The sequence below is a fragment of the Hippoglossus stenolepis genome, chromosome 16 (assembly GCF_022539355.2).
Source record: "Hippoglossus stenolepis isolate QCI-W04-F060 chromosome 16, HSTE1.2, whole genome shotgun sequence".
Taxonomy (NCBI): domain Eukaryota; kingdom Metazoa; phylum Chordata; class Actinopteri; order Pleuronectiformes; family Pleuronectidae; genus Hippoglossus; species Hippoglossus stenolepis.
The window spans coordinates 2,833,561-2,855,332 of record NC_061498.1 but is presented as its reverse complement, the minus strand read 5'-3'; the positions used below and the strand labels follow the sequence as shown (position 1 = coordinate 2,855,332).

Here is a 21,772-nt window from a genome sequence, read left to right as displayed (position 1 = left end):
AGAGGATGATGGTCTGACAGTGTACGCACCAGGTGTGGGCTTTGGGAAGGTTGTTGGCGCTGGCATCAATCTGGTGGATGGTGAAGAGCCGTGGACCAGCAGCACCTGTACAAACAAAAACATTGGTTCAGTAAAACTCATGTTCACAAACCTGTAGATTCTATAGTCTCCTGGCAAACAGAGATTAGTTCTGCTTCAAGTCCACAATCAAGAAAAAATGATTTTAATCTTAAGCTGCTTTGAGAGCTGCACATTACCCTGAAGTGTCCTGGAGGGGCTGCACATGAGGGAACCTGACCGAGTGAAACTGTCCAGTGTTCGGAAACTAACAGTGCTAATTAAAGTAAGTGTCCCTGAGGCGTGGTCTTGTTTCCACAGACTTACAGACACTGGAGGTTAGTGAGCGAGTTGTTTTTTTTGAGCGTCTGCTGATGTTTTGACCGAGACAGGATGTTATATAAAAAGGTGTGTAAGGGTGCTGTGGATCACCGTGTGCCCCTCATGCCTGGGTGCTCTGTCTCTGGGCAGCATCGCCTGCCAGGACGGACCTGCTGAACCACAGCACTCCGCACAGACTCAAGGTTCACCCCAGGTCGCAGAAACCCAGAGACACAGACACACACAGAGGCAAAGGATCCCAAACACACAACCCGGAGTGTGTTGACAGAGCGTGTGAGCAGTGAGCACACTGTGTGTAACAGACAGTGAAGACTACGCTGCCTCACCTTTGTTCAATAATGATCCGACGTTAAATTTGAATTTGGGATTTGACACAACTTTCATAATCACCTGCCTCAGTCTGGTCCAATGAATTTACACAAAGAAGATTCACACCATACTCTTATCCTATCCACCGTGTGCCTTATGATTGCATACTATGTCGTACTTTGTTTTGAGTACTTCAAATGTTGCGTACTTATTTGTTCTGTCTACTTATGTTTACTCCGGGGATCAGAGAGAAACAACCTTTCCCTCCCGTCTACGTCCTGCACGGAACTGACAGTAAAGTTGACTTTGACCCGAGTCCTCACCTTGAAGGGCCTTGAAGCCCTGCAGAGGAACTCGAGAGGAGCCGGTGACGAACTGCAGCAGCCGAGCTCGGCGCTCCTCGTCGAACGTCTCCACAGCTTTCCAGAACCACTTCACTATGTTGGTGTCCGGGGTGCAGTGTTTGAGCCGCGTGTTGGACTTCCAGTCGTGGATGTCGATTTTACCCAGGCCACAAACAATCAGCTACAGATGGAGAAATCGTTATAAATACGTTGAATTGAATGTACTCGCAGGTAAATCAAGAATTACAACACATGGAGACATTCAAATACCTCGAGCTCCTTCTCATCGAAGGCCTTGAGCAGGTGTTGCGGGATGACCTCGTTGAAGCCCTTCTGCAGCGCCAGGAACTGCGCCTCGATGCCTCGCAGGAAACGCCAGTTGACGTAGAGCCGGACGTACTCCTTCTTGGTGTCCTGGCTGACGGCGATACTCTTACCGTTGGGCTTGAGCTCATGCTGGATGATCTCGCCGTAAGCGTTGTGCTCTACGCAGAACGTGTGGTCCAGCACACCTGTGATGTCATTGTCCCTGAAGCGAGAGGAACATTGGAATCAAGATTCAAGGGTAAGAATTTAATTTTTAAACAAACGCTATTGGTAGAAAACAAGACAAACAAAAACATATTGCTTTTCATTGTGACGATATTCCCATAGTTATGGTCTGAGAACAAATGTTTTAGGACCACGGGTGTAAGAAATGTTCAAAACTTTTACTTGTGCACATATTGGATGTGCATAGAAATACTGAACATTAGGCTTTGGTTTCGAAAAAGTATTTGCACAGAAACAGTCGAAGTAGTCAGTATCGTTCTATCAAAGTGAGTCGTGTACGTACAGGATCCAGACGAGGCTGTTGTGCAGGTCGGGGTCAACAGACTCCATGTCATCCAGGGTGATGGGTTTACCCAGCAGCTGCTTGTAGAAGGGCAGAGTGAAGCCTCCGTCTATGTAGTGGCCATGGAACACGGCCATTCCCATGATACGGCCCACGAAGTGGAAGTAGGACAAATGTTCCTGCGGGGAGACAAAACTTCTTTTAGTTTCCGATCAAACAGACGGAAATAAACACAAGTGAAGGATTGAATCAAAGCTTGTTCGGGCACTGAGATCCAGTTCTTCTCCAGACTTTATCTAACACAAACCTCTGTGACATGAGGAAATTATCACTCAGAGGAAGAGATCTCAGATTTGGAACCAGTCCACAGACACCATCATATTCTACACGATACAAGCAGTAAACAAAACCCCTGCCTGATGAGATCCTGTCCATGACTGGAGAGCAACAGTTACATGGATCGCTGCCAACCCAAACAAACACAGAGATGAAGCTGTGTGATAACAAATTAGTGTCTGAACTGAGTCTCTGCCTGACTGGACAACTTGCTTAACTGTGACCTGAAACACTGGGCTGAGACGTCTTAAGGTCACGAGAGTCTGTGTTGTCATGTTGACAGTGTCTGTGGCGTCGGTAGTGACCGTGACTCACGGGGTTGACAGCCGAGTCTGGGTTTATCTGCAGCGTGTAGATGTCATCGCGGGAGTACTGGAACAGGCCGTAGTACGGGTTCAGCATCTCATGTGACAGCAGGTAGAGCCACTCCCTGTCCAGCACACAGGGAGGAGATGGCAGAGGTTGGAAAAACAACAGAGAGACAAACCAATTAGATCTTTTGTGCTGCGATTCCAAGTTTAGAACTTAATGATGAAAGAAACTGCTACCACACAAACAGTGAGTAAGTGGTGTGGTTTCGCATTCTGCCACTAGGAGGCAGACATCCGTGTGAAACGTGATGCAGGATTTACAAAAACCTAATTTGATGTGTCCCGTCCACCAGGCTCCTCTCTTACCGGGCCACTCCTCCGTAGTCGAGCCCTTCTTCTCCTCTAAACTTCACCATTAGCCTCTTCCACAAGTCCTTGGGCCGCATCTTCATCACCTGTCGGTACGATTCCTGCAACACACACACAAATGCACACACTTTGTTAAAGACAACAACAGCATCCGTTGGTTCTCTGTAAAGCTGCTTTCAAAACATGCAGTGAACTTCGGATAATCTCCTGACAGAATGCAAACGTCCAGACTTTCTCCTGTCAGGCCCCCCAGTAAAGATAATAATGTCCAAATGAGCCCATGTGAGAAAACAGTGGGAGGTTCTGTGAAGGATAAGCTGCTTTGATGAGGTTTCTAACACGTGATGGACACAAAACTGTAAAAAACTACAAGAATTCAAACATCTCAGGATGAAAAAGAGGAGCCGAACTTGGGAAGACAGCGAGATTCGAGAAATATTGGAGATAAGGGCCGAAACCACGTGTAACCAGTTCCAGTGAAGCACACACACCCTCTACACTTCTGTCATTCAGACGCCATGCCCTTCATGATGACACCTGTCAAACACGTTAAACCATTTAACCAATGGTTGAGACTATTCTAGATGTAGAGGAGTTCAGAGAAACATAAAGAGGAAGTAGCTGGGAGGGTCCAACACAAAAAACAAGACGGAGGCAGTGTCAGTCATTTTCAATAGGTTCTCTGTGGCGGGGCTGAGAACGCTCATCCCATGTGCAGACGGCTCACAGCGTCAGGGGGAGGGTTCATTTAAAGTGGATTAGGGGCAGTTATAATAAACACCGGCATTAGACTGTGATAATACGGCCTCTCCGGGAGCGAGGTTCCCCTGTGCCCTCTGGACTCAGCAGAGAACTGAGAGGTGCTGTGGGAGAACGTCTTATCTCCACTGGGAAGCACACAAAGACGGCTCTGACAGCTCAGCCTGCGAACACTGGCCTGTGCAGTCACACAATCTAATGCTTCAGCTGGTCTGGAGAAGCTGTGCAGTTCTGTCTCGCTCAACCTCAAGACGTCCTCTGCCTCTCCCCCCCCTCTCTCACATTGAGATCAGCCAAAAGAAATGTCTTCGTTCAGATTAACTGACGCGGCTGTTCCAGCACATTCCAGTACATATTTTATGAGGGTCATGCAGTCTGTTGCAGGTGGTGTTGTTCTGATGGAGGCCTAGCACCTCCTGGATGCAGGGGGAAAAACCCACACACACCCCCAATGAGAAAATGTGCTTGAGAAATCCACATCTCAAACAAGACGTCTGCTTTAGATTTTGAACAGACTGCCTTCACACATGAGAGATAACTGTGTGTGTGTGAAATCCTTCCCACAGCTAAATGCAACGGGCAACGACCCTAATGGGGAGAGACCAGAAGAAATAACCCTTCAGAGAATGTTTAACATAACTCAGGTGAGTCTATAAATAACTGAAACACAGGAGTGGATAATGTTTCTCGAGGAGCCAAATGTAAATTTTGTTGCCAGGAGTTTTGGGGAAATGGGGGCCGGTGCTTTTTAATTCCTTCCATGCATCCTCTGACTGTGACAACCGGATTTCTGAGCATCTTTAATAACTGGAACCCCTCGTGAGCTGCAGGTGACTCGATGACACGACCGGGCTTGTTTTTTTGTTTATCCTCACCTCAAAGATCTCCTCACGGGACACCTCGATGCGGCAGTGGCCCGCCTGAGGCTGCTGCTGGGACAGCTCCTGACGGAGGATCTTGAGCTTCTGAACAAGGTCTCTCTTGTACTTAGGCACCGTGAGGCACTCGGCCTCCTCTGGGAGTTGAGCGGGCGACACCAGAGCCTGCTGGGCCTGCTCCTTCAACTGGTTCTGACGACTGGAGGACAGAGGACAGGGAGGGGGAGAGAGGAGAGACAACATGGTTAAGTCTTGGATGTGTCCATACAAAATCGCAAACATGGTTTACTGTAAACAAACATTTGTACAAAACTAACAAGAGGAGAAGGCCAAGGAACTGAAAATACAGCTTTCTGAGAGCGAGACTTTTTCCCTCTGTCCTTTGCTGACTGCACAGAACGAGGAGGAAAGACACTGAGGTCATCTGGGAAGCACATCAAGGCAAACAGCTGCCGCGGCCCCTCGCAGACACAGACATAGGTGGAGCTGGGATTACTGGAGGCAAGACATCTCACTCGCCCCTCACCCACGTACCACCCCCCCTCCCTCGCACACCTTCCCCTCCTCTCCACCTGGCAGAGAGATGACTGGACCTAACACTTTAACAGGGGAGAAGCAGAATGTGACCGAGGGAAAGAAAGCTCAGCAAATCTCTGTTGCCTCTGATTCATCCTGCAGACTTGAGGTAAAGTTGGGTCACTGAGGCCACCTCGCAGGGGCACACTGGTTTATTTTGACAAGTCTAAAAGTTTGTCTAAAGAGAGAGAGAGAGTATCGCAGACACTGTGATAACATGCACTGACCCAGAAAGCCAAGTGAAAACTGATAAGACATGATTTATTATCTGTTACTATATAAAAATGATGATGTTATATAAATGTATAATTTACGTGAGAAAAGCAGGAGAAGTCGTCAGAGACAGACGACTTGAGGAGAAATACATCAAGTGACAGCTGGCTGGGGAAACAGCCACAGAGACACTAAACAAACCTATTTTATTGATTAGCTATAAATTGTAATACAATAATCCACTTTTGATGAACCAGTATCTTTTCTGAATTAAAAGCATAACAATGCAGAGCCCCTCGGCTATTCTGTGAAGATACATTAGTATAAATATCTCGGGGCTTCCTGTGTAGACAGAGGATATCCGCGCTGAGACTCCCGTCTCCCCGTGAGCCGCTCAACTCAGAAGACAGATTACAACACGCTGCTCGTTGGACGGTAAACAAAGTCATTTGTTTCCTTCATCACGCGAGTCCAACGTCTCTCCACACAAAACACAAACAGGGTTATAATAGTGCGGATGTGACAATCATCTGTGGGTAATGATGAAAAGACCTTTACTGTGGAGGCCACTGGATAGCGAGTACAACTTTTGAACTGTGGCGGCCTCTGAGGGTGGCACAGTAGGGAGGGGGCACACACACACACACAGAAGAGCCTTTATGGGACCAGCACTAAAGGATTATTTGCACAATGGCCTTTTGCACTTCAGTGGGGGGGCAGCAGGCACATTCGGCTGGGAGCAGGGTCATAAACACCAGACTCCCGGGCCGAACACAGCGGGCGGCGGGGGGGCATACGCATGTCAGTCTGTGGTCATGTGGTACAGCTTTATAGAGAAGGATGCAACACTGGAGGTGACGAAGGTTAAAATACACATTTGCACATCGACTCTCTTCAAACCAGCAGAGCAATCAGATTCAGGAGGAAGTGTAACCGTCAGATCGCTTCATGTCAGACATTCATATAGCTCCAGACGCCTACACTTAGGTACCCGCCCAACAGCTTGCGTTTTCCTCCACCACAATGACAACGTCTCCTTAACAAGTGAGTGAGAAGCCAAACTGGATTTCTGCTGGGGCCAGACACCAGAAACCCAACTCAATCACTTCCTGCTATCCCAGAAAGCCACAGGGCCCCACAGGACACTCGAGTCCTCCCCACGAATCCCTTTATTTCCTGCAGACTAGACTCGGAGGGGGAGAGGGGAGGAAGGAAGGGCACTCTCCCGACAGCACCCAAACACTGTAGACAGCTCAGAGGGAGGCAGGGAGGGAGGGAGGCAGGGAGGGAGGCACGTAGCATCTCCTCCTGCACTTTCACCCATAAATCAAACATTTCCTCTCAGGCTCTCCGTCTCCTTCTCTCGTGGCTGCAGGTAAACATGATCCCCGGTTCTTTCTTCTCCTTACAACCCGTCGACTGACGAGCACGACTCTGGGGCAACGTTACCGAAAAGACGCAGGAACAACTCAACAGTTTACTGTCTATGCGAGAAACAACAGATAGCGTTGAAATGACAGTTGTTGCTCATGCGACTTTTAAGAGAGCATTATTTATACGCGTATAAAAATGTTAATATATATGCACGTCTGTGTATTAACATTTTTGTTGAATGACGGCACATGAGGGATGAACGTTTTTTTGTAAAAAAATCCCTGACTTGATAAAAGGCAGATGTCTTGATGGAAATCCATGACGACTGATATCTTTTCCAGAGTTTTGTCACGAGCGAGAAAGTCGCTCACAACGTCTGCTCGACTCGCAGCAACAGAGCAACTTGGGTTCGAGCGGTAACTGAACCAGAGGCAGTAGATCATCTATTACAGTTGTCATGTATCGAGGATGGATTGAGGTTAAACATCAGTCACACACAATTTATAAAGAAGCTCTGAAGAAGTTTTTTTCACAAATCTCTGGCCAAGGTAAAAAAAAACCCGGAGATGTACAGCATTTGTAAATGTAGAATATTCTTTATATAACTTTTTACTTAATAATAAAGCAACGTAAAAGAAAATGCTTGTAGCCCGAGTAGCCACTAACACATTCATTTCTTTCCTCTGTATAAAATTGTTGCTGTGATATTACTTAAAAATAAATACACATTTCCTGGTTTTGATGTGTAAGTAATTATCTTACCCAGTTATTATCCTCTCAGAATAAATATACAATAGAAAATTCCACGCATCAGATTTTCACACATCTGGGCATAATCACGCACATGACAAATTCCTGCATTAAAAACAAACGTGTCGTGCCAGGCTGCATTTTTTTTTAAATACGGGTTTTTCAGAGAAAAAAGTGAAAGGAATACAAAATCCCAAACACGTTCTTTGATCCATCAGAACAGGAAAAAGAAAGAAACCCGATCTCTCAGTCGATGCATTCCGTCTCCCTCTGCACGGAGGAAGAATGAGGTCAGGCGGAGGAGGCCCACCAAGGCACCCACACACTGCTCCACCTTTGTGGTGCAAAGGCCTTCGGGTAATTCTACGGCTATCGCAGCACAGTATGTGTTTGAACAGCTGCACACGGGAAGAAATTCTCAACACGTGCACCCATGCACACAGGCATGTACCGAGCGCGGGAGCACAAAGCAACGCACACAAACACACACACACACACACACACACACACACACACACACACACACACACACACACACACACACACACACACACACACACACACACACACACACACACACACACACACACACACACACACACACACAGTTCATTCATTGACTTGGGCATCAAATTTATGCTCCGTTTCCTGGACGTAAGACGCTCCTCAGCTACAGACACAGCAGCCTTGGTTTCCACTCTGCTATCTGATGTCTGGCCAAAGCCAGCTTTGTGACGGATTGTGTGCTAAAACGCCTTTATGATCAAAACCTCTGCGGGGCTGAGGAATTTGAATTTTTGTGTGGAAAGACAGACTGTGGGGGAGTGTGCTGTTTATGTATTTCTGTGTGTGCGAGTGTGCTGAACCTCTACAGGTGGTGAACACACCTTGGCACAGGATCCCACTGTAAAACACTGACTGAGGGGGAGGTAACGTGAGCAAGTCTGTGAATGTCTGAGTGTGTGTGTGTGTGTGTGTGTGTGTGTGTGTGTGTGTGTGTGTGTGTGTTCCTGTCTGTGTGAAGTAGGGATACTGGCACGAAGCCCGAGCCTTACCTGACATTCTGACTTTCGATGCCTCCTCGAGAACCATTAGGACTTGGACTACAAGACACAAAACAAAGACGGAAAATAAATCTCTCTGTTTTTTATATCCTGACTAAATTATTTCCCTGTTCTCAACCTCCAGGCTGTTGTACAACTCACTTTAGGACTAGGTGCAGGTTGGCGGAGAGGCGTGGGTCTGTGAACTGCGTGGTTCTGTTATTGTGGTCGACAAAGTAAACTCTCCCGGTGGCGGTGTTGCGGATCTCCCATCCTGGAGGTAAAGGACCCAGTTCCTCACAGTTCACATTGCTCAGATCTCTGAGGTGCAAGAGAAGAGATCACAACGAAAGCGTTAGCGAGAGAACTGAAGAACAACAGAAGCAACAAATGGAAAAGAGAGACAAAGCGCACACACACACACATCGAATAAGATAGAAAACATACCAAAGCACTGACTAACTGGACTCAGACGGACTTGCATGAGTCCGAGATGTCTGAGAAATCACTTTTATTCAATTTTTCTTCTTCTTCCTCCCATCTAAATTATTTACTGCTGCCCTGCAAACCCTTTCAGCTGGACTCCATGGAGACATTACAGCAGCAGGCTCACTATGCTGGCGCTGACTGTTCTGTTTCACATGGTTAAAGCCAAAGGGACCAGAGCCTCGCGAGGGATCAGAGCTTGGCAGCGAAGCCATCCACTAATGTTGGAGCTGTCTGAGGAGCACTCAGTGAGGTGTGGCGTGACCAATAGCCTCCTATCAAAAGCCATAAAAACATCATCTATCACTCACATGCTGATAGAATGCGAGAGAGCAGTGGCCAGGTATCATTATAACAGACATGTTTTATTGATAGCGTCTGGAGTGCGCCGAGTCTCGTCGCTGCGGAATTGCCCAACAGCCTGTGGTATGGCTGCCTGAGACCTGCTGGCCATGTGTCCTGAAGTAATGCCTTTCCACGCTCGGGCCAGACGACTGGATCTGTCTCCGAGGCCCACGACATGGGTCTTCTCACAGCACGTCAGGCTCATAATCGGCTGCAGGTTTACGACAAAGTACACGGCAGCCGGGGCTCAGAGACTGCCACGAGACAAGCTATGGGTAATGTGAGTCAGAGTCGTGTCAGTGTCGATATGCAAGATGTCCCCCTGATTCCTTATTCATGTATTTTTTATATTTTACAGTATATATTATAGTAAAAAAGAGCAAAACAATAAAGAGAGAATGCTTTAAGTTGTGGGCATGTGACATACCTGGGTACTCGGGGGTCGTGCCACGTGCTGACACCTGTCTGAGTGTGGAGGAAGTACACTTGGCCTTGCTGCGTGGTTCTTTGCTCTGTAACAAGACATCAAAACGGGCTTAATCAACGGAAAACCTGGGGATCGTCAGTATGAACAAATTTGCAAAAAAAGGGAAGAAACTAGAACGGCAACAACCTGAGCGTCAAATGTTGTGTCAAATGTTTAACATACATGGAAAATGAAACTGAGCTTAATTCATGTGCCACATGTAGACAGAGCGTGCTAATATTCTGTCTGCGTAAGAGAGAGATCACACAGACGGAGATAAAAAGGGCTGCCCGAGTCAGTGGAGATCCCACACGGCAGCCAGGGAGAGGCAGGGAGCGTGAGGAGGGGAGGAGGGGAGGTGAGAGACAGGGTGAAGAACATTGGAGAGGAAAGACGAGGGGAGAGATGGGGGTGTCTGACTTCTGAGATGGTGAGCTCATTCATCACAGCCTGACAGAGATATTTCCATCGAGCCGCCTGCCAGCGAGCTCGTCTCTGGCATTTCTTTGGACCTACCACCCAGCTTCAACATGCATGTACACATAACCTCCCGAACCCACGCGATGAGTGCACGCCATACGTTCAACACACAGAGTGACATATCTTGTGTGAGCTCGACATGAGGAGACATGGAGCTGCTGACAGGTTTTATAGGAGCTGCCCGAGCAATAAGAAAGGGAGACAGAGAAAGAGATATGACGAGACAAGCGTCGTGAGGCTCGGAGCGGCCTAATCTGCGGGACCGAGGGCAAAGCCGTGATACGCTTCCACGGATCTGACTCCCAAATCCTCCACTACATTTCACTGTGAGGATAAACAAAGCTCTCAGGGGATCTGGGGAGATTGCAGCGTGTGTGTGTGTGTGTGTGTGTTTGCTTTTACATGAATGAGTCTGATTGTCTATGTGCAGAGCGGAGAACAGAGGAGGGAGTGAACGGCTGCCGCCAGCCTTTAACTGCTAGATCAATTCAATTAGATTGTCTCAAATGGAGCCAGTATTTCAGGCTCCTTGTGCCGGAGCTGCGGCGTCATCGGAGCAGCTGGACTGAATGAGGACACAGATTAGCCGGGTTACTGAGCAAGTATGAAATTAACACAACAGCCTTACAGTGATGACACGATTAATAATGGAAGTAGCAAAGGATTTAATGGGGGATTAATATTTCTCCGAGCTTCCGCCCACAGTCCAAAGACATGCAGATTAGGGACTAGGTTGATTGGTGAAGCTGGGCTCCCACTAACCATATCCCTCAGGCAGATCCGGGGGCGTGTGCAGGTGGGTTCTGCTCATGTAGTTGCGGTGCCTTTGCGAGCGGACCCGTCTCTCCTGGACCCGGTGGTCACCGTCGGGGGGCGGCAGCACTGTGGTGGGCGTGGCCCCGTTCGTGCTGACAGGCGTGTTCTCGTCCACGATGCAGCTGAGTGGCCGGCCCGGGCTGGAGTACTCTGATGCAGGCCTGAGAGAAGCGAGGGGGAGGAGGAGGAGAAACAGATGAGAAAGGGTTAGGTGATGATAAATCTGTCTGAGAAATGAAGACAGAATGTAAGAAGGTATGCGAGGATTGAAAAGGAGGAAGATGTTTTCCCAAACACTCACACGGCAGCAAATCAATAGGCAAGATTTAGAACGTCTTAACGCATTAACTAGGAAATCCACACAGACAACAGGCTTTCAAACACTGAGACAGTACAGAGACAGCCTGAGGTAAAGCATGCTAAGAACTGGGCAATGAATAGAGAAGTGGCTGATGAGGACAGTTAAAGGAACAAGTACAGAAGACGGAGGCAGAAGAGATGCCTCTGTTTCCACTCTTCAGCTCCTCCACATTATTAAACACCACTGACTGGACCATTGTGTCGGGACACCTGAGATCCCCCAGGTAGGGAGCACTGGGGTCAGGGGATGAGGTCTTCCATCAGCCGGTTGCTGTTTGATTTAAAAAGGAGGTGTGGGTTTGAGTGTCTCTGGGCTACAAGATGTACTCACCTGGTCGGCCTCTCCCACTGCGTGGTGCGTGTGATGTGGTTCAAGTACTGGATTCGTCCAGACGCGGTCCTCCTCTCCTCCCATCTGGCAGCAGAAAACATACACAGCAGTGAGCGGACATGGGTTAAGTAGCCGCAGAGCCATCCACTCGTCTGGCTGCTGTCTCACCACATGCAAATATCATATTCCGTACATCTTTACCCCCTTTTTTTTTGGTTTAGGATTTGCAACAGGCTATAAAGAAAATCCTCCTGAGATGATAAGAGATTTCCCCCACTCACCCATCTGGAAGATCATTGTCAAACAGCCGACTGCAGTCCACCACAGGGCCTCCCGTGCCTATCCGGTCCCTGGACTGCAGGCTCACTGCAGCAACACATGGTAGACAGATGCACACACTGGGATTACTCGACAGCAGATTACTGTGCACCGTGTGCAGGCACAGATATTTTATCGGAGCACAAAACGGAGCTATATATCTTTATGAGTAACAGGAACGGGGTTAAACTTTTTTATCAGCGCAGCATTTTTCTTCCACCTCTTATTTTTTTTTTTTATCCTTCTGTAGGGAGAGTCAGATACAAGAGTTTTACAGAGTTATGGAACTTAATCTTTCATTTTACCCGAAGACTAAAAATGTAGCTGGGTGATTAGAGCGGAAAATAATTAATATTGTTGTACATAACATTTAAGTATAGGTATTTTTGACCAATATTTTCTATGCATCATCCTGCAAAAAAACTAAACATGGAAGGTCATGAGCAACTCGATAAAAGAGGAGGAGATATCACCTCCCTCGTTAGTACGACACCTTTAATGATGTCCAGTACACAGTGCATGAAGTACAACATCAGTGGAAAACACTCTAGTTGTAGTTACTTGATACTTATGCAACTTCCATTTGATTTATAATTAAAAGTTACTTTTTTTACAAATAATTTGGGCCATTACATCCTTGTTTGTACCCTTGTTTTTGTGTGTCTTTGTGTACTCACCCACTATCTGGCCCCTGACCGTGTCACTGTCGTTAGGACTCAGCTTGTTCAAGTCAAGTCTCTGGTCTGCTTAGAAGATGACAGAAAAAAGAAGAGAGTGCAGATGCAAAAACCAAAGAAAAGAGAAACAGGAAAGCAGAATGAAGATGAAAGAAGGAGAAGTGGGGGAGAAAACAAAGAGGAAAAAAATAGATTCATTAGTTTCTGAGAAATGTACATAAACTAGCATGTGCTGTATTTCTTCCTCGGTGGACAAGTCCCATTGCTGCGTATCATTTACATCCCTGAGAGTCCATTCCTCTCTCCCTCATTATCTGTCTCTCATTCTTCTGCCTGCAGACCACAGCTTGGCTTTGCCCTGGAACAGATGGTCCGGTCTGTGGAACAGCCACGGGCTGTAAAAATCTCACTGAGCATCGGTACAGAGCGGGCTTCAGTTCAAATGCAGAGGTCAAACATTTGACAAATTTCAGTACAAAGCCTGCACTATTCCACTCAGTCTTAGCATGGACATGAACTACTGCCAAAGTCTGGAAACTCTTTGTCTGAACTTCTTAAAGTCTGTGGAATTTGAGAGTGAGGGAGAAAGAGAGAGAGAGAGAGATCAGGCGGAAAGAAAGGAAGAAAGAAAAAATATATATCCAAGTTGCCTGCAGACATGAGAAATGCCACTATCTGCTCTCTGTTGTCTGGGTGTCATGCAGATCAGCTCAGGATGTCTGTCTAGACTAAACAGGGACCAAAACAGGCAACGGTCAAACCGTTACAAGGCTGGCCAGAGGTCAGCAGCCACAGAGAAAACAGGGAGTGCACACGCAGTAAAAACAAAGTACGCAGACAAGTGCACTGGTACATTGAAAGTGTAAACATCTAAATACTTGTGTAGACTTTTACACACAAAAGAGAAACTCTGCAATTATACACAAACATTGCAGTCGATCTAAGACACTAAAATTATATACAAATGTTGGTTGTCAACCCAGTGCCCTCGCCAAGGCATGCCCGCGAAGACAAAACTTCAACTGCTGGTAAATACACACAAAAAAAAACTAAAGAATGACAAATACACAGGGGGAGACCACAACAGAGAGAGCACAACAAATCTGCACTCACACTTAAATAGCTGTACGATTATGCATGTCTGCGTGAAATGACCGGCTGTCTAGATCGGCAGACGGAGATAGAGGGAGGTTAGTCACAATGGCATTTTGTGTTTATGTACGTGTGTGCGCACACTGCCAGTCTATGTAGGAGAGCGAAGCTGAAACCGAGGGGTGAGGAGGAGGCCAGGAGAGAGAGAGAGAGAGGGGGGAAATGCATCGGCAAACCACTCGCAGCTGTGGCACAAGATTCAGGTTTCCTGTGTCGCTCCAGGAGAACAACAGTGTCAGGGGCTTCTAGGAAAAGCGGCGTGATTCTTTCCCCCCCTGTTTTCTGCCGGCGAGGCCGCGTTCCCCCAGCGAGCGGGTCCCGGGCTCGCCGCGCACGGAGATCACCGTGGACCGCTCTGTTGAAGCGACAACTGCCTGGCATTGCTTTTGCTAAGAGCTATTTCCTAAAGCCTCAATGTCATTTATCCAGTTAGCTTCTGACACGAGGCGTTTTTTGTACTGTAATTACAGGGTGATGTTGATTGGCCCTTCCTGTTCTGGTGGAGGCGGAGTGTTGACCCCGCTCACACCCTGGTCTGGCCTCTGTCAGCCCCAGTGAGGCAGACAGGACATTAAAAGGAACTACTCCGCGGTCCATCACTTAGCGCCGACAGTCGCACGGTGTTATTAACCTCTGCTTCTTATCACACCACAGGTAAAAGTCGGCCTTGACGGCTGCAGCTACACTCAAACATCAGGGCTGCGGCAAATCAGATCTGCTCTGTGGCAAAATTTAAAAGTGTAATTTGGTCGAGAATAGTTTGGCAGCGACGTCTGTGCTGCAGATGTGCTACAATTTAATAACGTTGGAATAAGGGAGGAAAAAACAAAAAATACTGCATTGCGGCTGCCTGCTTTCTGCTCTGTGCTATCAAACAATAAAAGCGCACAAACAAATTTCTTTCTTTTATTATTTGTTCTATGGAGTTATGTTTTAATGAGTGGGTCCTTATTTGATTTGATTTATGTACATGCAAGAGGACGCACGTAGAACACACGTGGCATCATTTACATCCCACCGCATGTTTCACACTTTTCTGTAGCAATAAAAGCAAGGAATGAATAAATAAAAGATAATCATTTTCTGTTCATTCACGGTTCAGACTGAGTCCCATGGAGTTTAGAGATTTGTGAAACACAGCAGATACATTAGATCCGCTCGTAGGCTGCAGCAGTAAAGTCACTTACAGCCGGTGTCTTTAAGGCGGTTGATGGCGTTGGACAGAAGGCGGACACAGCCCAGGAACCCCGCCCCTTGCTTCTTGTGAATCTTCTTGTGATTCCACACACTGATGGTGATGGAGTCGGATTTCCCGATGTATCTGAGGGGAATAAATAAAAATCAAGACACGATTAACACTCAGTGACGCGAGGTTCTCTCAGAGACACCACGAGAATCCCCGACGGTTTTAATGAGCGACGTCTGGATTGCAGTTTCTGCGATAATCTCTTTCTGTGAAACATGATTGCTCATCAATCTTAAACCCTCAGACTTTATTATGGAAGTGCTGGTGTTGACAACATGTAACACACAGTTGACAAGAGTCTCAGTCAGGATGTCTCCAGCGATGCAGGAAGACAGATCCACGACAGAGGCTTCCGCTGAGTCTCCTCATCAAGGACACATTGTGAGACTGAGGGAATGGAGGGGGGAGTCAGAAAGGGATTTTCCAGCCAGTAAATCTGATCCTGAGAGCTGGAGGGTCTGCGACAGAACCCCATAAGCAGACTGTGATCCTGTGAATAATTTATAAGGTTAACAGCCCCTCAGCGCCCGTTGGTCTCAACATAATTCATTAACACAACGTCTGCTGTGTCATTTTTCCTGAGTTAAATGGAAAGAAAAGAAAAATAGTGTCCCGGCTCGATATAACCAGCTCTTAATTGAAAATGTAATTAGGACGGAGCAGTCGTCAATCCTGCTGTCAAATGTAGACAAGCTGTAATTAGGTTATATAAATTGAGGGGTTGTTTGACTCTAAGTAAGTTATTTTTGAAACAACTAGTTCAGGAGAAATATTGAAACGACACAGAAGTCCCTTTCCTTAACCGGGCTCTGCAGCTCTTCCTGGGGGAGACTGAGAGGTTCCAAGGCCAGATGGGATACATCGTCCCTCCAGGAGGTTCAGGGTCTACCCCGTGGTCTCCTCCTGGTTGGGCGTGGCAGGTGAACCTCCAAAAAGGAAGGGGCCCAGGAGGCATCAGGACGAGACGCCCAAACCACCTCAACTGCCCCCGTTCGACATGAAGGAGCATTACCGAGCTCCCCTCAGATGTCAGAACTCCTTTCCAAGTTTCTAAGGCTGAGCCCAAGCCATCCAAAGCAAAGTATCCAAACCAAATTCATCCTGACGGGGGGGACATGAGTGATGCACCAAATTTCATGGCAATCCACCAATCCATCCATAAAGCCATGTTACTATCTTAGCTAAAATAATAACTCCAATCAGGTAATTATATTTTATAGACCAAACACACGTTGGGAACGAGAGACAGCGACATACAGACAGAATATTTCCCCGTCTTCTCCGCTTCTCCCCGTTTGTCAGGCGAGACCACGGGTGTGATAACAATCTGCCCATGTGAACCTGTTGTGGCACACATGCTCGGGTGGGCTCCCTCTCCTTCAGTCAGAAACTAATCATCTGTGCGATTCACGGAACGGCATCCCACCGTAATTATCATGCTGCTTACCGAACGGGATATGAAACAATGGGGCTGTGAGTAAGATGTCTGGACATTTTGAGTCCATGCCAAATGCCTGTCTGGGGTGCGATGTGCGAGCGCTGCTCTGTCAGACAGACATGACGGGAGGGAAGTATTATAACCAAACCCTGGTCATCTGGATCACCCCTCCATGTCATAAAATTCATTAGTCTGGCTGAGATTTTTAATACCAGTCATAGGCAATAACACACACATACACTCACAAAAAACACACACAGACAATGGGAAAATTGTAATAAAAAGGGAAAAGGCAGCAGATTTAAAGAGGCAGATGTGCTTTCTAAATATGTCCTTTCACTTGGCAGACTGTATTCATGCTATTTTTCAATAGATCTTTTTTTTTTTTCTTTCTGTTACCGCCAAGGACATATGTTCAAAGTAAAAGAATAAAAAAAAACCTTTATTAGCTTTTTTTAGCAACACTAAAGTCACAATCTGAGATACGCAGACCCACTAATGAGATTTAAAAGTTAGGACTGGAACCAGCTGTGGCTCTCAAATGGATCAGCACATGTTTTAATACGTGGACTCGCACTTTTTTTGGATGCTGTTAAAAAGTAAAACTATGTAGAACAGTGATTTACCAACCAGGGGATACATGTGCTGCAGGAGATGTGACCGATTGGCTGTAGTTGTCGCCAAATTGTCTAGATATTTGTATTGTGTTGTTGTCTTTACAGGATAATTTGGCTCCAATCTGAAAAGCGTGAACTAGGCTCAACCGAAAGTAACGTGTAAATGGTGGAAATAGTGAAACTAATGCAAAAACGGGTTGAGTCAGTTCCATCGTGTGAGGAAACTGGTGTTGAAATTTGACTTTGCACCGATGACGTCATTAGCAGCAGCTTTAAAACACTCGGCCGTGTTCAGAGCACCAGGTGTTTCGCTGGTCGCGCTTTAACAAGCCAGACAGATTTCTAGGCTGCTCGCTCTCAGTCAATTAAAAAACCCGTCTCCTCGAAAATCCGTCGCCTCGGAGTCCGCGCGCTGGCCACGAGGATAAACACTGACACACAGTAAAAATGAATACAGCGATGGTAAACTTATCACTGGCACAGAAACACCAGTCGTTTTCACATAAACTCCACTCAGCTGTGTCTGAAGACTCCGGGGACGAATAACACGGAGAAGCTGCGTCGAGCCTCGAGTCTCTCTCTCTCTCCATATTTAAGGTGTGCACATGACTTTTTTCCCCCCTCGTGTCCGATGTGACATGAGCAGCTAATTCAACAGCCATGTAGAGAGAGAGAGAGGTTCCTGTATCCCCAGCAACCAAACAAACGGAGACATGTGCTTCCTCTTGCTGTTGGCTACGCACTGACGGTTTGGATAAACACCGGGGCGAATACTGGAAACTTTCACTCTCACATTTTCACTCACGCGCTCGCCCTCTTATTTTTTCCAGGTTACTTGTGCGAAGACAAACCATCTTTGGGAAAAGAGGCAATCGGGGGTTCAACAAGACATGCACGTGTTTCGGTGGATGGAAGAAAATACTATTGGAGACGCACGCCCCCTCCTTCTCTGCGCTTTGAATCCTGTTCCAAGGGACATTTTTAGACTGTTTGCTGGCGCTGGAGGGTTATGTCATTACACAATATCTAGATATGAGGCCAGATGCAACGGCTGTTTACATCTGTTACTGTTCAGGTCCTGCTAGCGGCACCGTCCTGACACGTCTCAGCGTGCTCACTTATCAAGGTTAAATAAAGAAAGACGTAAAAAGGCTTTGGAGCGGGGTGACGCTTTGCCTCGAACTGCTGTTTGTAATCAGATTGTGCCTTTAGGTGGGTCGGAGGTATTCAAATAAACCGAGAAGGAAGCCGACTTTATTTTGTTCCCCCCCTCCTCTCTACAAACAGATGCAAGAAACGACTACGTGAGAAGAGTCGTTAAAATGTTTTCCGGGACTCACAGGTCATAGTGTTGATTCCACTTGGGGTCAAGCGTGTTCCTCACAGTGTCTGTCGAGTGGCATTGCCCCGAGCCGTCCACGACCACTTTGGCGAAGGGATCAGGGAGGCCTGCAGAGAGAAAACACAACAGCGACACACTTCAGCCTCAGCCACACGTGACCTGGAATAATAGCGGACGATAACAAACGCTTGCACAACACATAGATGACAATGTTCCCCCTGCAGTGTTCGCTCACGACGTGGCAGACGGTGATGAATACAACTGGCACGGATGCTGTGTTGTCTACAAAGAGCTGGAGCACGTCCAGACTCACAGATTACTCATTATTTACTTCCTGAAACTTTTGCGCCTTTGGATGCCAGATGAGGTCCTGAGGCAATCAGGGAATTCCAAAGTTATTTCAGTGAATTATCAGGAAAATATAAAACCTTTGCCGGCCTTTGTTCTTTTTTTTCTGACTTATTAATCCACAACATTTACAGAAATGAATTGATAATACAAACGATCATAGCTGCAAATATGTTTTAGTGGTTGGAGCATGCACAACGATGCTATTTTTAGAAATGAACTCAGGAGAATGTCTTTCTCTGGAGTTTTATCTTTCACATATGAACAACGCAGTTGGATTTATTCACAACAACACATGTCTGGATAAATTGGAGAAAGTTGACGTCTTTGTTAGTGTCTTCCGTTTGCATGGCTCCTCTTTTTCATCTTGAAATATGTTCATTCTTTTAGTTTCTTTCTGTTGCGTGCGAACGTTTTTCTGGATAATCTTCTGCCGTATTCTCACATGAGCCCGTTCGGACACTATCCAGAATGCAGAGTTCAGTGCAGGTCTGAAAGCAGCTTTACAGACACAAACGGGTCAACAACATGCACAAAGACAAAAACAAAAAAAAGCGCCATAAAGCTTTAGTTCATAAATCAAGACACATCTCATCTATGGTTTCTGTGCAGCTCTCCACCAGCTCCCTAACGGGGTGTTTGCTCAGCTCCTGAGTGTTGGAATGGTCGGAATGGGCACCACAGACACCACCTGACTGGGCAGCGGACCTTTACATGTTCATTCACCATGACAGCCCGACCCAAACACACCAAAACACTCAGACACCTACATACGAGCCCTTTAAGTCTCCGGTGGACAGAATGAACCGGCCAACTCATGCTGAGTGGACGTGGAAAAGTCAACGGAATTGTCAGCGTATTTATGGTATTTCAGTGACGTTACCCTAGACACGTTATATCAGGATTGAGTCTGCATCTCTGTGTTAAGAGTGATGGGGCACTAAGTAGACAACACTTTCCAACTACCAGGGACATATGAAGTCAACCATTCACATCTGCTGAAATGAGTATACAAGCAGACCGTGTGTGTGGCGCTGACAGCGAAGAGAAAAGTGCCCCAAATTCCTCCATCTCAACAGGGTTTTTAACAGCGCATGCATAATGTATCCATAAAACCCAAAAGGGGGAAACGAGGGTGTGAAAAGAAGACATGTCGGCAGATACTTACGGAAGAAGTCCTTCTTCACCAGGTTTTTGGCGCAGAGGACTGAAAGAGAGAAAGAGTCGAGGGTTAATATAATTTAAACACTTAAAATCATTTTTTTAACGTTCACTTTTGACCTTAGACGCATATGTTTGAAAAGTGGCAGGAATGTGCACGGGTGGGCAGCAGGAAACGATTTGTCTAGGTCAAGATTCAAGTAGGAAAACGCTGCGCAAACACAGACCAGATTTGGGTATAGACTACACAAACCCTCTCCTACCCACAATTGCATGTTTATAGCACAGAATGCCAACAACCTATGTCAAGACACCTCGCAGACAACAGCAAGGGGAAACAAATCCCGTCGCTGCAAATGTAAAAAACTGAGGCTTTAGGGCAATTAACAGTCGCGTTAGCTGTGTCATTAGAAACAGAAAAACCATCCCGCCTGCAGCACGGAGGCCGATGCTGTCGATCGACTCCGGGAGCCACTGAGGCGGTTGCTGAGGCGACGAGGCAGAGCCACTTACACCCTCATCCTGTATATGTGCGGATGGATGAGGAAGCTCAGAAACCACCTGGGCGTCTGGAGCGAAGAGTTACAGCCAGTGAGTCAGGCGCATTGGAAATACAGCTTTTGGGCTTAGCTTACATCTAGGGTTACGGTTCAGTGAGGAACAAAAACGCTAATTGGTCTGAATACCAGTGTGTTTCATTCATTAGGCCGATCAGGATATAATAAATTAATTTGTAATATTTACTTTCGCTCATGAGGTTATGTTTTCACGCAGGTCTGTGTATTCTGGTGGAACGATGCGGTACGGATCAGGGATTACTCATTAATGTAGAAAGTAATCAGCAGATTAATCAATAACTGAGGCTCTGAATCCTATGTTTTGGGAGTAGGATGATTCAGCTGCTCAGGATTAGCTATTAAATTACATCCTGGTCTGAAGATAGCAGTTTCAATGTGAATGTCATAATGCGGCCATATATTTCCGCTCATTTCAAACCAGCTCCAGGGCTGTGAACCCAATAATCAATAAGTTAAATGACTGACGGCAATTGGTTATCAATTCAAGTAATTCTCTTCTGTGCAGTAAAACCTCCCGCTGGGTTGTGCATGTGTGTGAAAAGGGAAACTGTGGGTAAGAATCTGGAGAAAAGGCTACGGAGTTTATGTCATGTCTGAAAATGGCCAAACAGACAAAGGCACACCCCTAGTGGCAGACGGCTGCTGAAGCCATTCAATATGCAGCAGTGGCTTATTCACCCCCCCCAATCCCATGCCGCACATACTCAGACACACAACCACACCATGTCAAATATCACCCCGGGTTACTTCGGGCTGAGCTGACAGCAGTTTTGCCCACCAGGAAACAGACGGAGGAGGACGTACCTTCCAAGAAACGTGTGCGGACAAAATTAAACGCACAAATCACCGGCTTCGCACAACAACTTTCTACATATGCACGGTGTCTACAGCTGCGCAGGGGACAGCCAGACACACAGGGCTGCGGATTTAATGACAAGAACCCCATTAAGAGACAGAACGAGAAGTGAAAACAGACGACAGAAAGTGGATGCATACCCTCCTGGGGCGGTGGGGGTGAAGAACATGCTCGACAGATGAGGAAGAATTTCTTTCCGCAAACATCCCTGGGAATGTGTTACGTTCCAGCGAAACCCACCTCATCTCTAAAACATCTG

The 21,772-nt window shown here is 46.8% G+C and overlaps 1 protein-coding gene across 2 annotated transcripts in view; it reads right to left on the bottom strand.

The window, feature by feature from the left end:
• Positions 1–21,772, bottom strand: part of smurf2 (SMAD specific E3 ubiquitin protein ligase 2) — a 40,291-nt gene that overhangs the window by 2,769 nt on the left and 15,750 nt on the right. The window contains exons 2-18 of one of the 2 annotated variants that reach the window (XM_035181038.2): positions 20,087–20,125; positions 18,569–18,677; positions 15,115–15,248; positions 12,776–12,844; positions 12,062–12,146; positions 11,781–11,864; positions 11,036–11,250; positions 9,755–9,839; positions 8,659–8,817; positions 8,509–8,556; positions 4,538–4,739; positions 2,901–3,004; positions 2,539–2,653; positions 1,888–2,066; positions 1,323–1,581; positions 1,032–1,233; positions 30–105 (exon numbers count right to left, since the gene is read on the bottom strand). In XM_035181038.2, coding sequence (XP_035036929.1) covers positions 30–105; positions 1,032–1,233; positions 1,323–1,581; positions 1,888–2,066; positions 2,539–2,653; positions 2,901–3,004; positions 4,538–4,739; positions 8,509–8,556; positions 8,659–8,817; positions 9,755–9,839; positions 11,036–11,250; positions 11,781–11,864; positions 12,062–12,146; positions 12,776–12,844; positions 15,115–15,248; positions 18,569–18,677; positions 20,087–20,125 — 2,164 coding nt within the window. The remainder of the gene's footprint in view (positions 1–29; positions 106–1,031; positions 1,234–1,322; positions 1,582–1,887; positions 2,067–2,538; positions 2,654–2,900; positions 3,005–4,537; positions 4,740–8,508; positions 8,557–8,658; positions 8,818–9,754; positions 9,840–11,035; positions 11,251–11,780; positions 11,865–12,061; positions 12,147–12,775; positions 12,845–15,114; positions 15,249–18,568; positions 18,678–20,086; positions 20,126–21,772) is intronic. The other variant, XM_035181039.2, reaches the window with a different exon arrangement.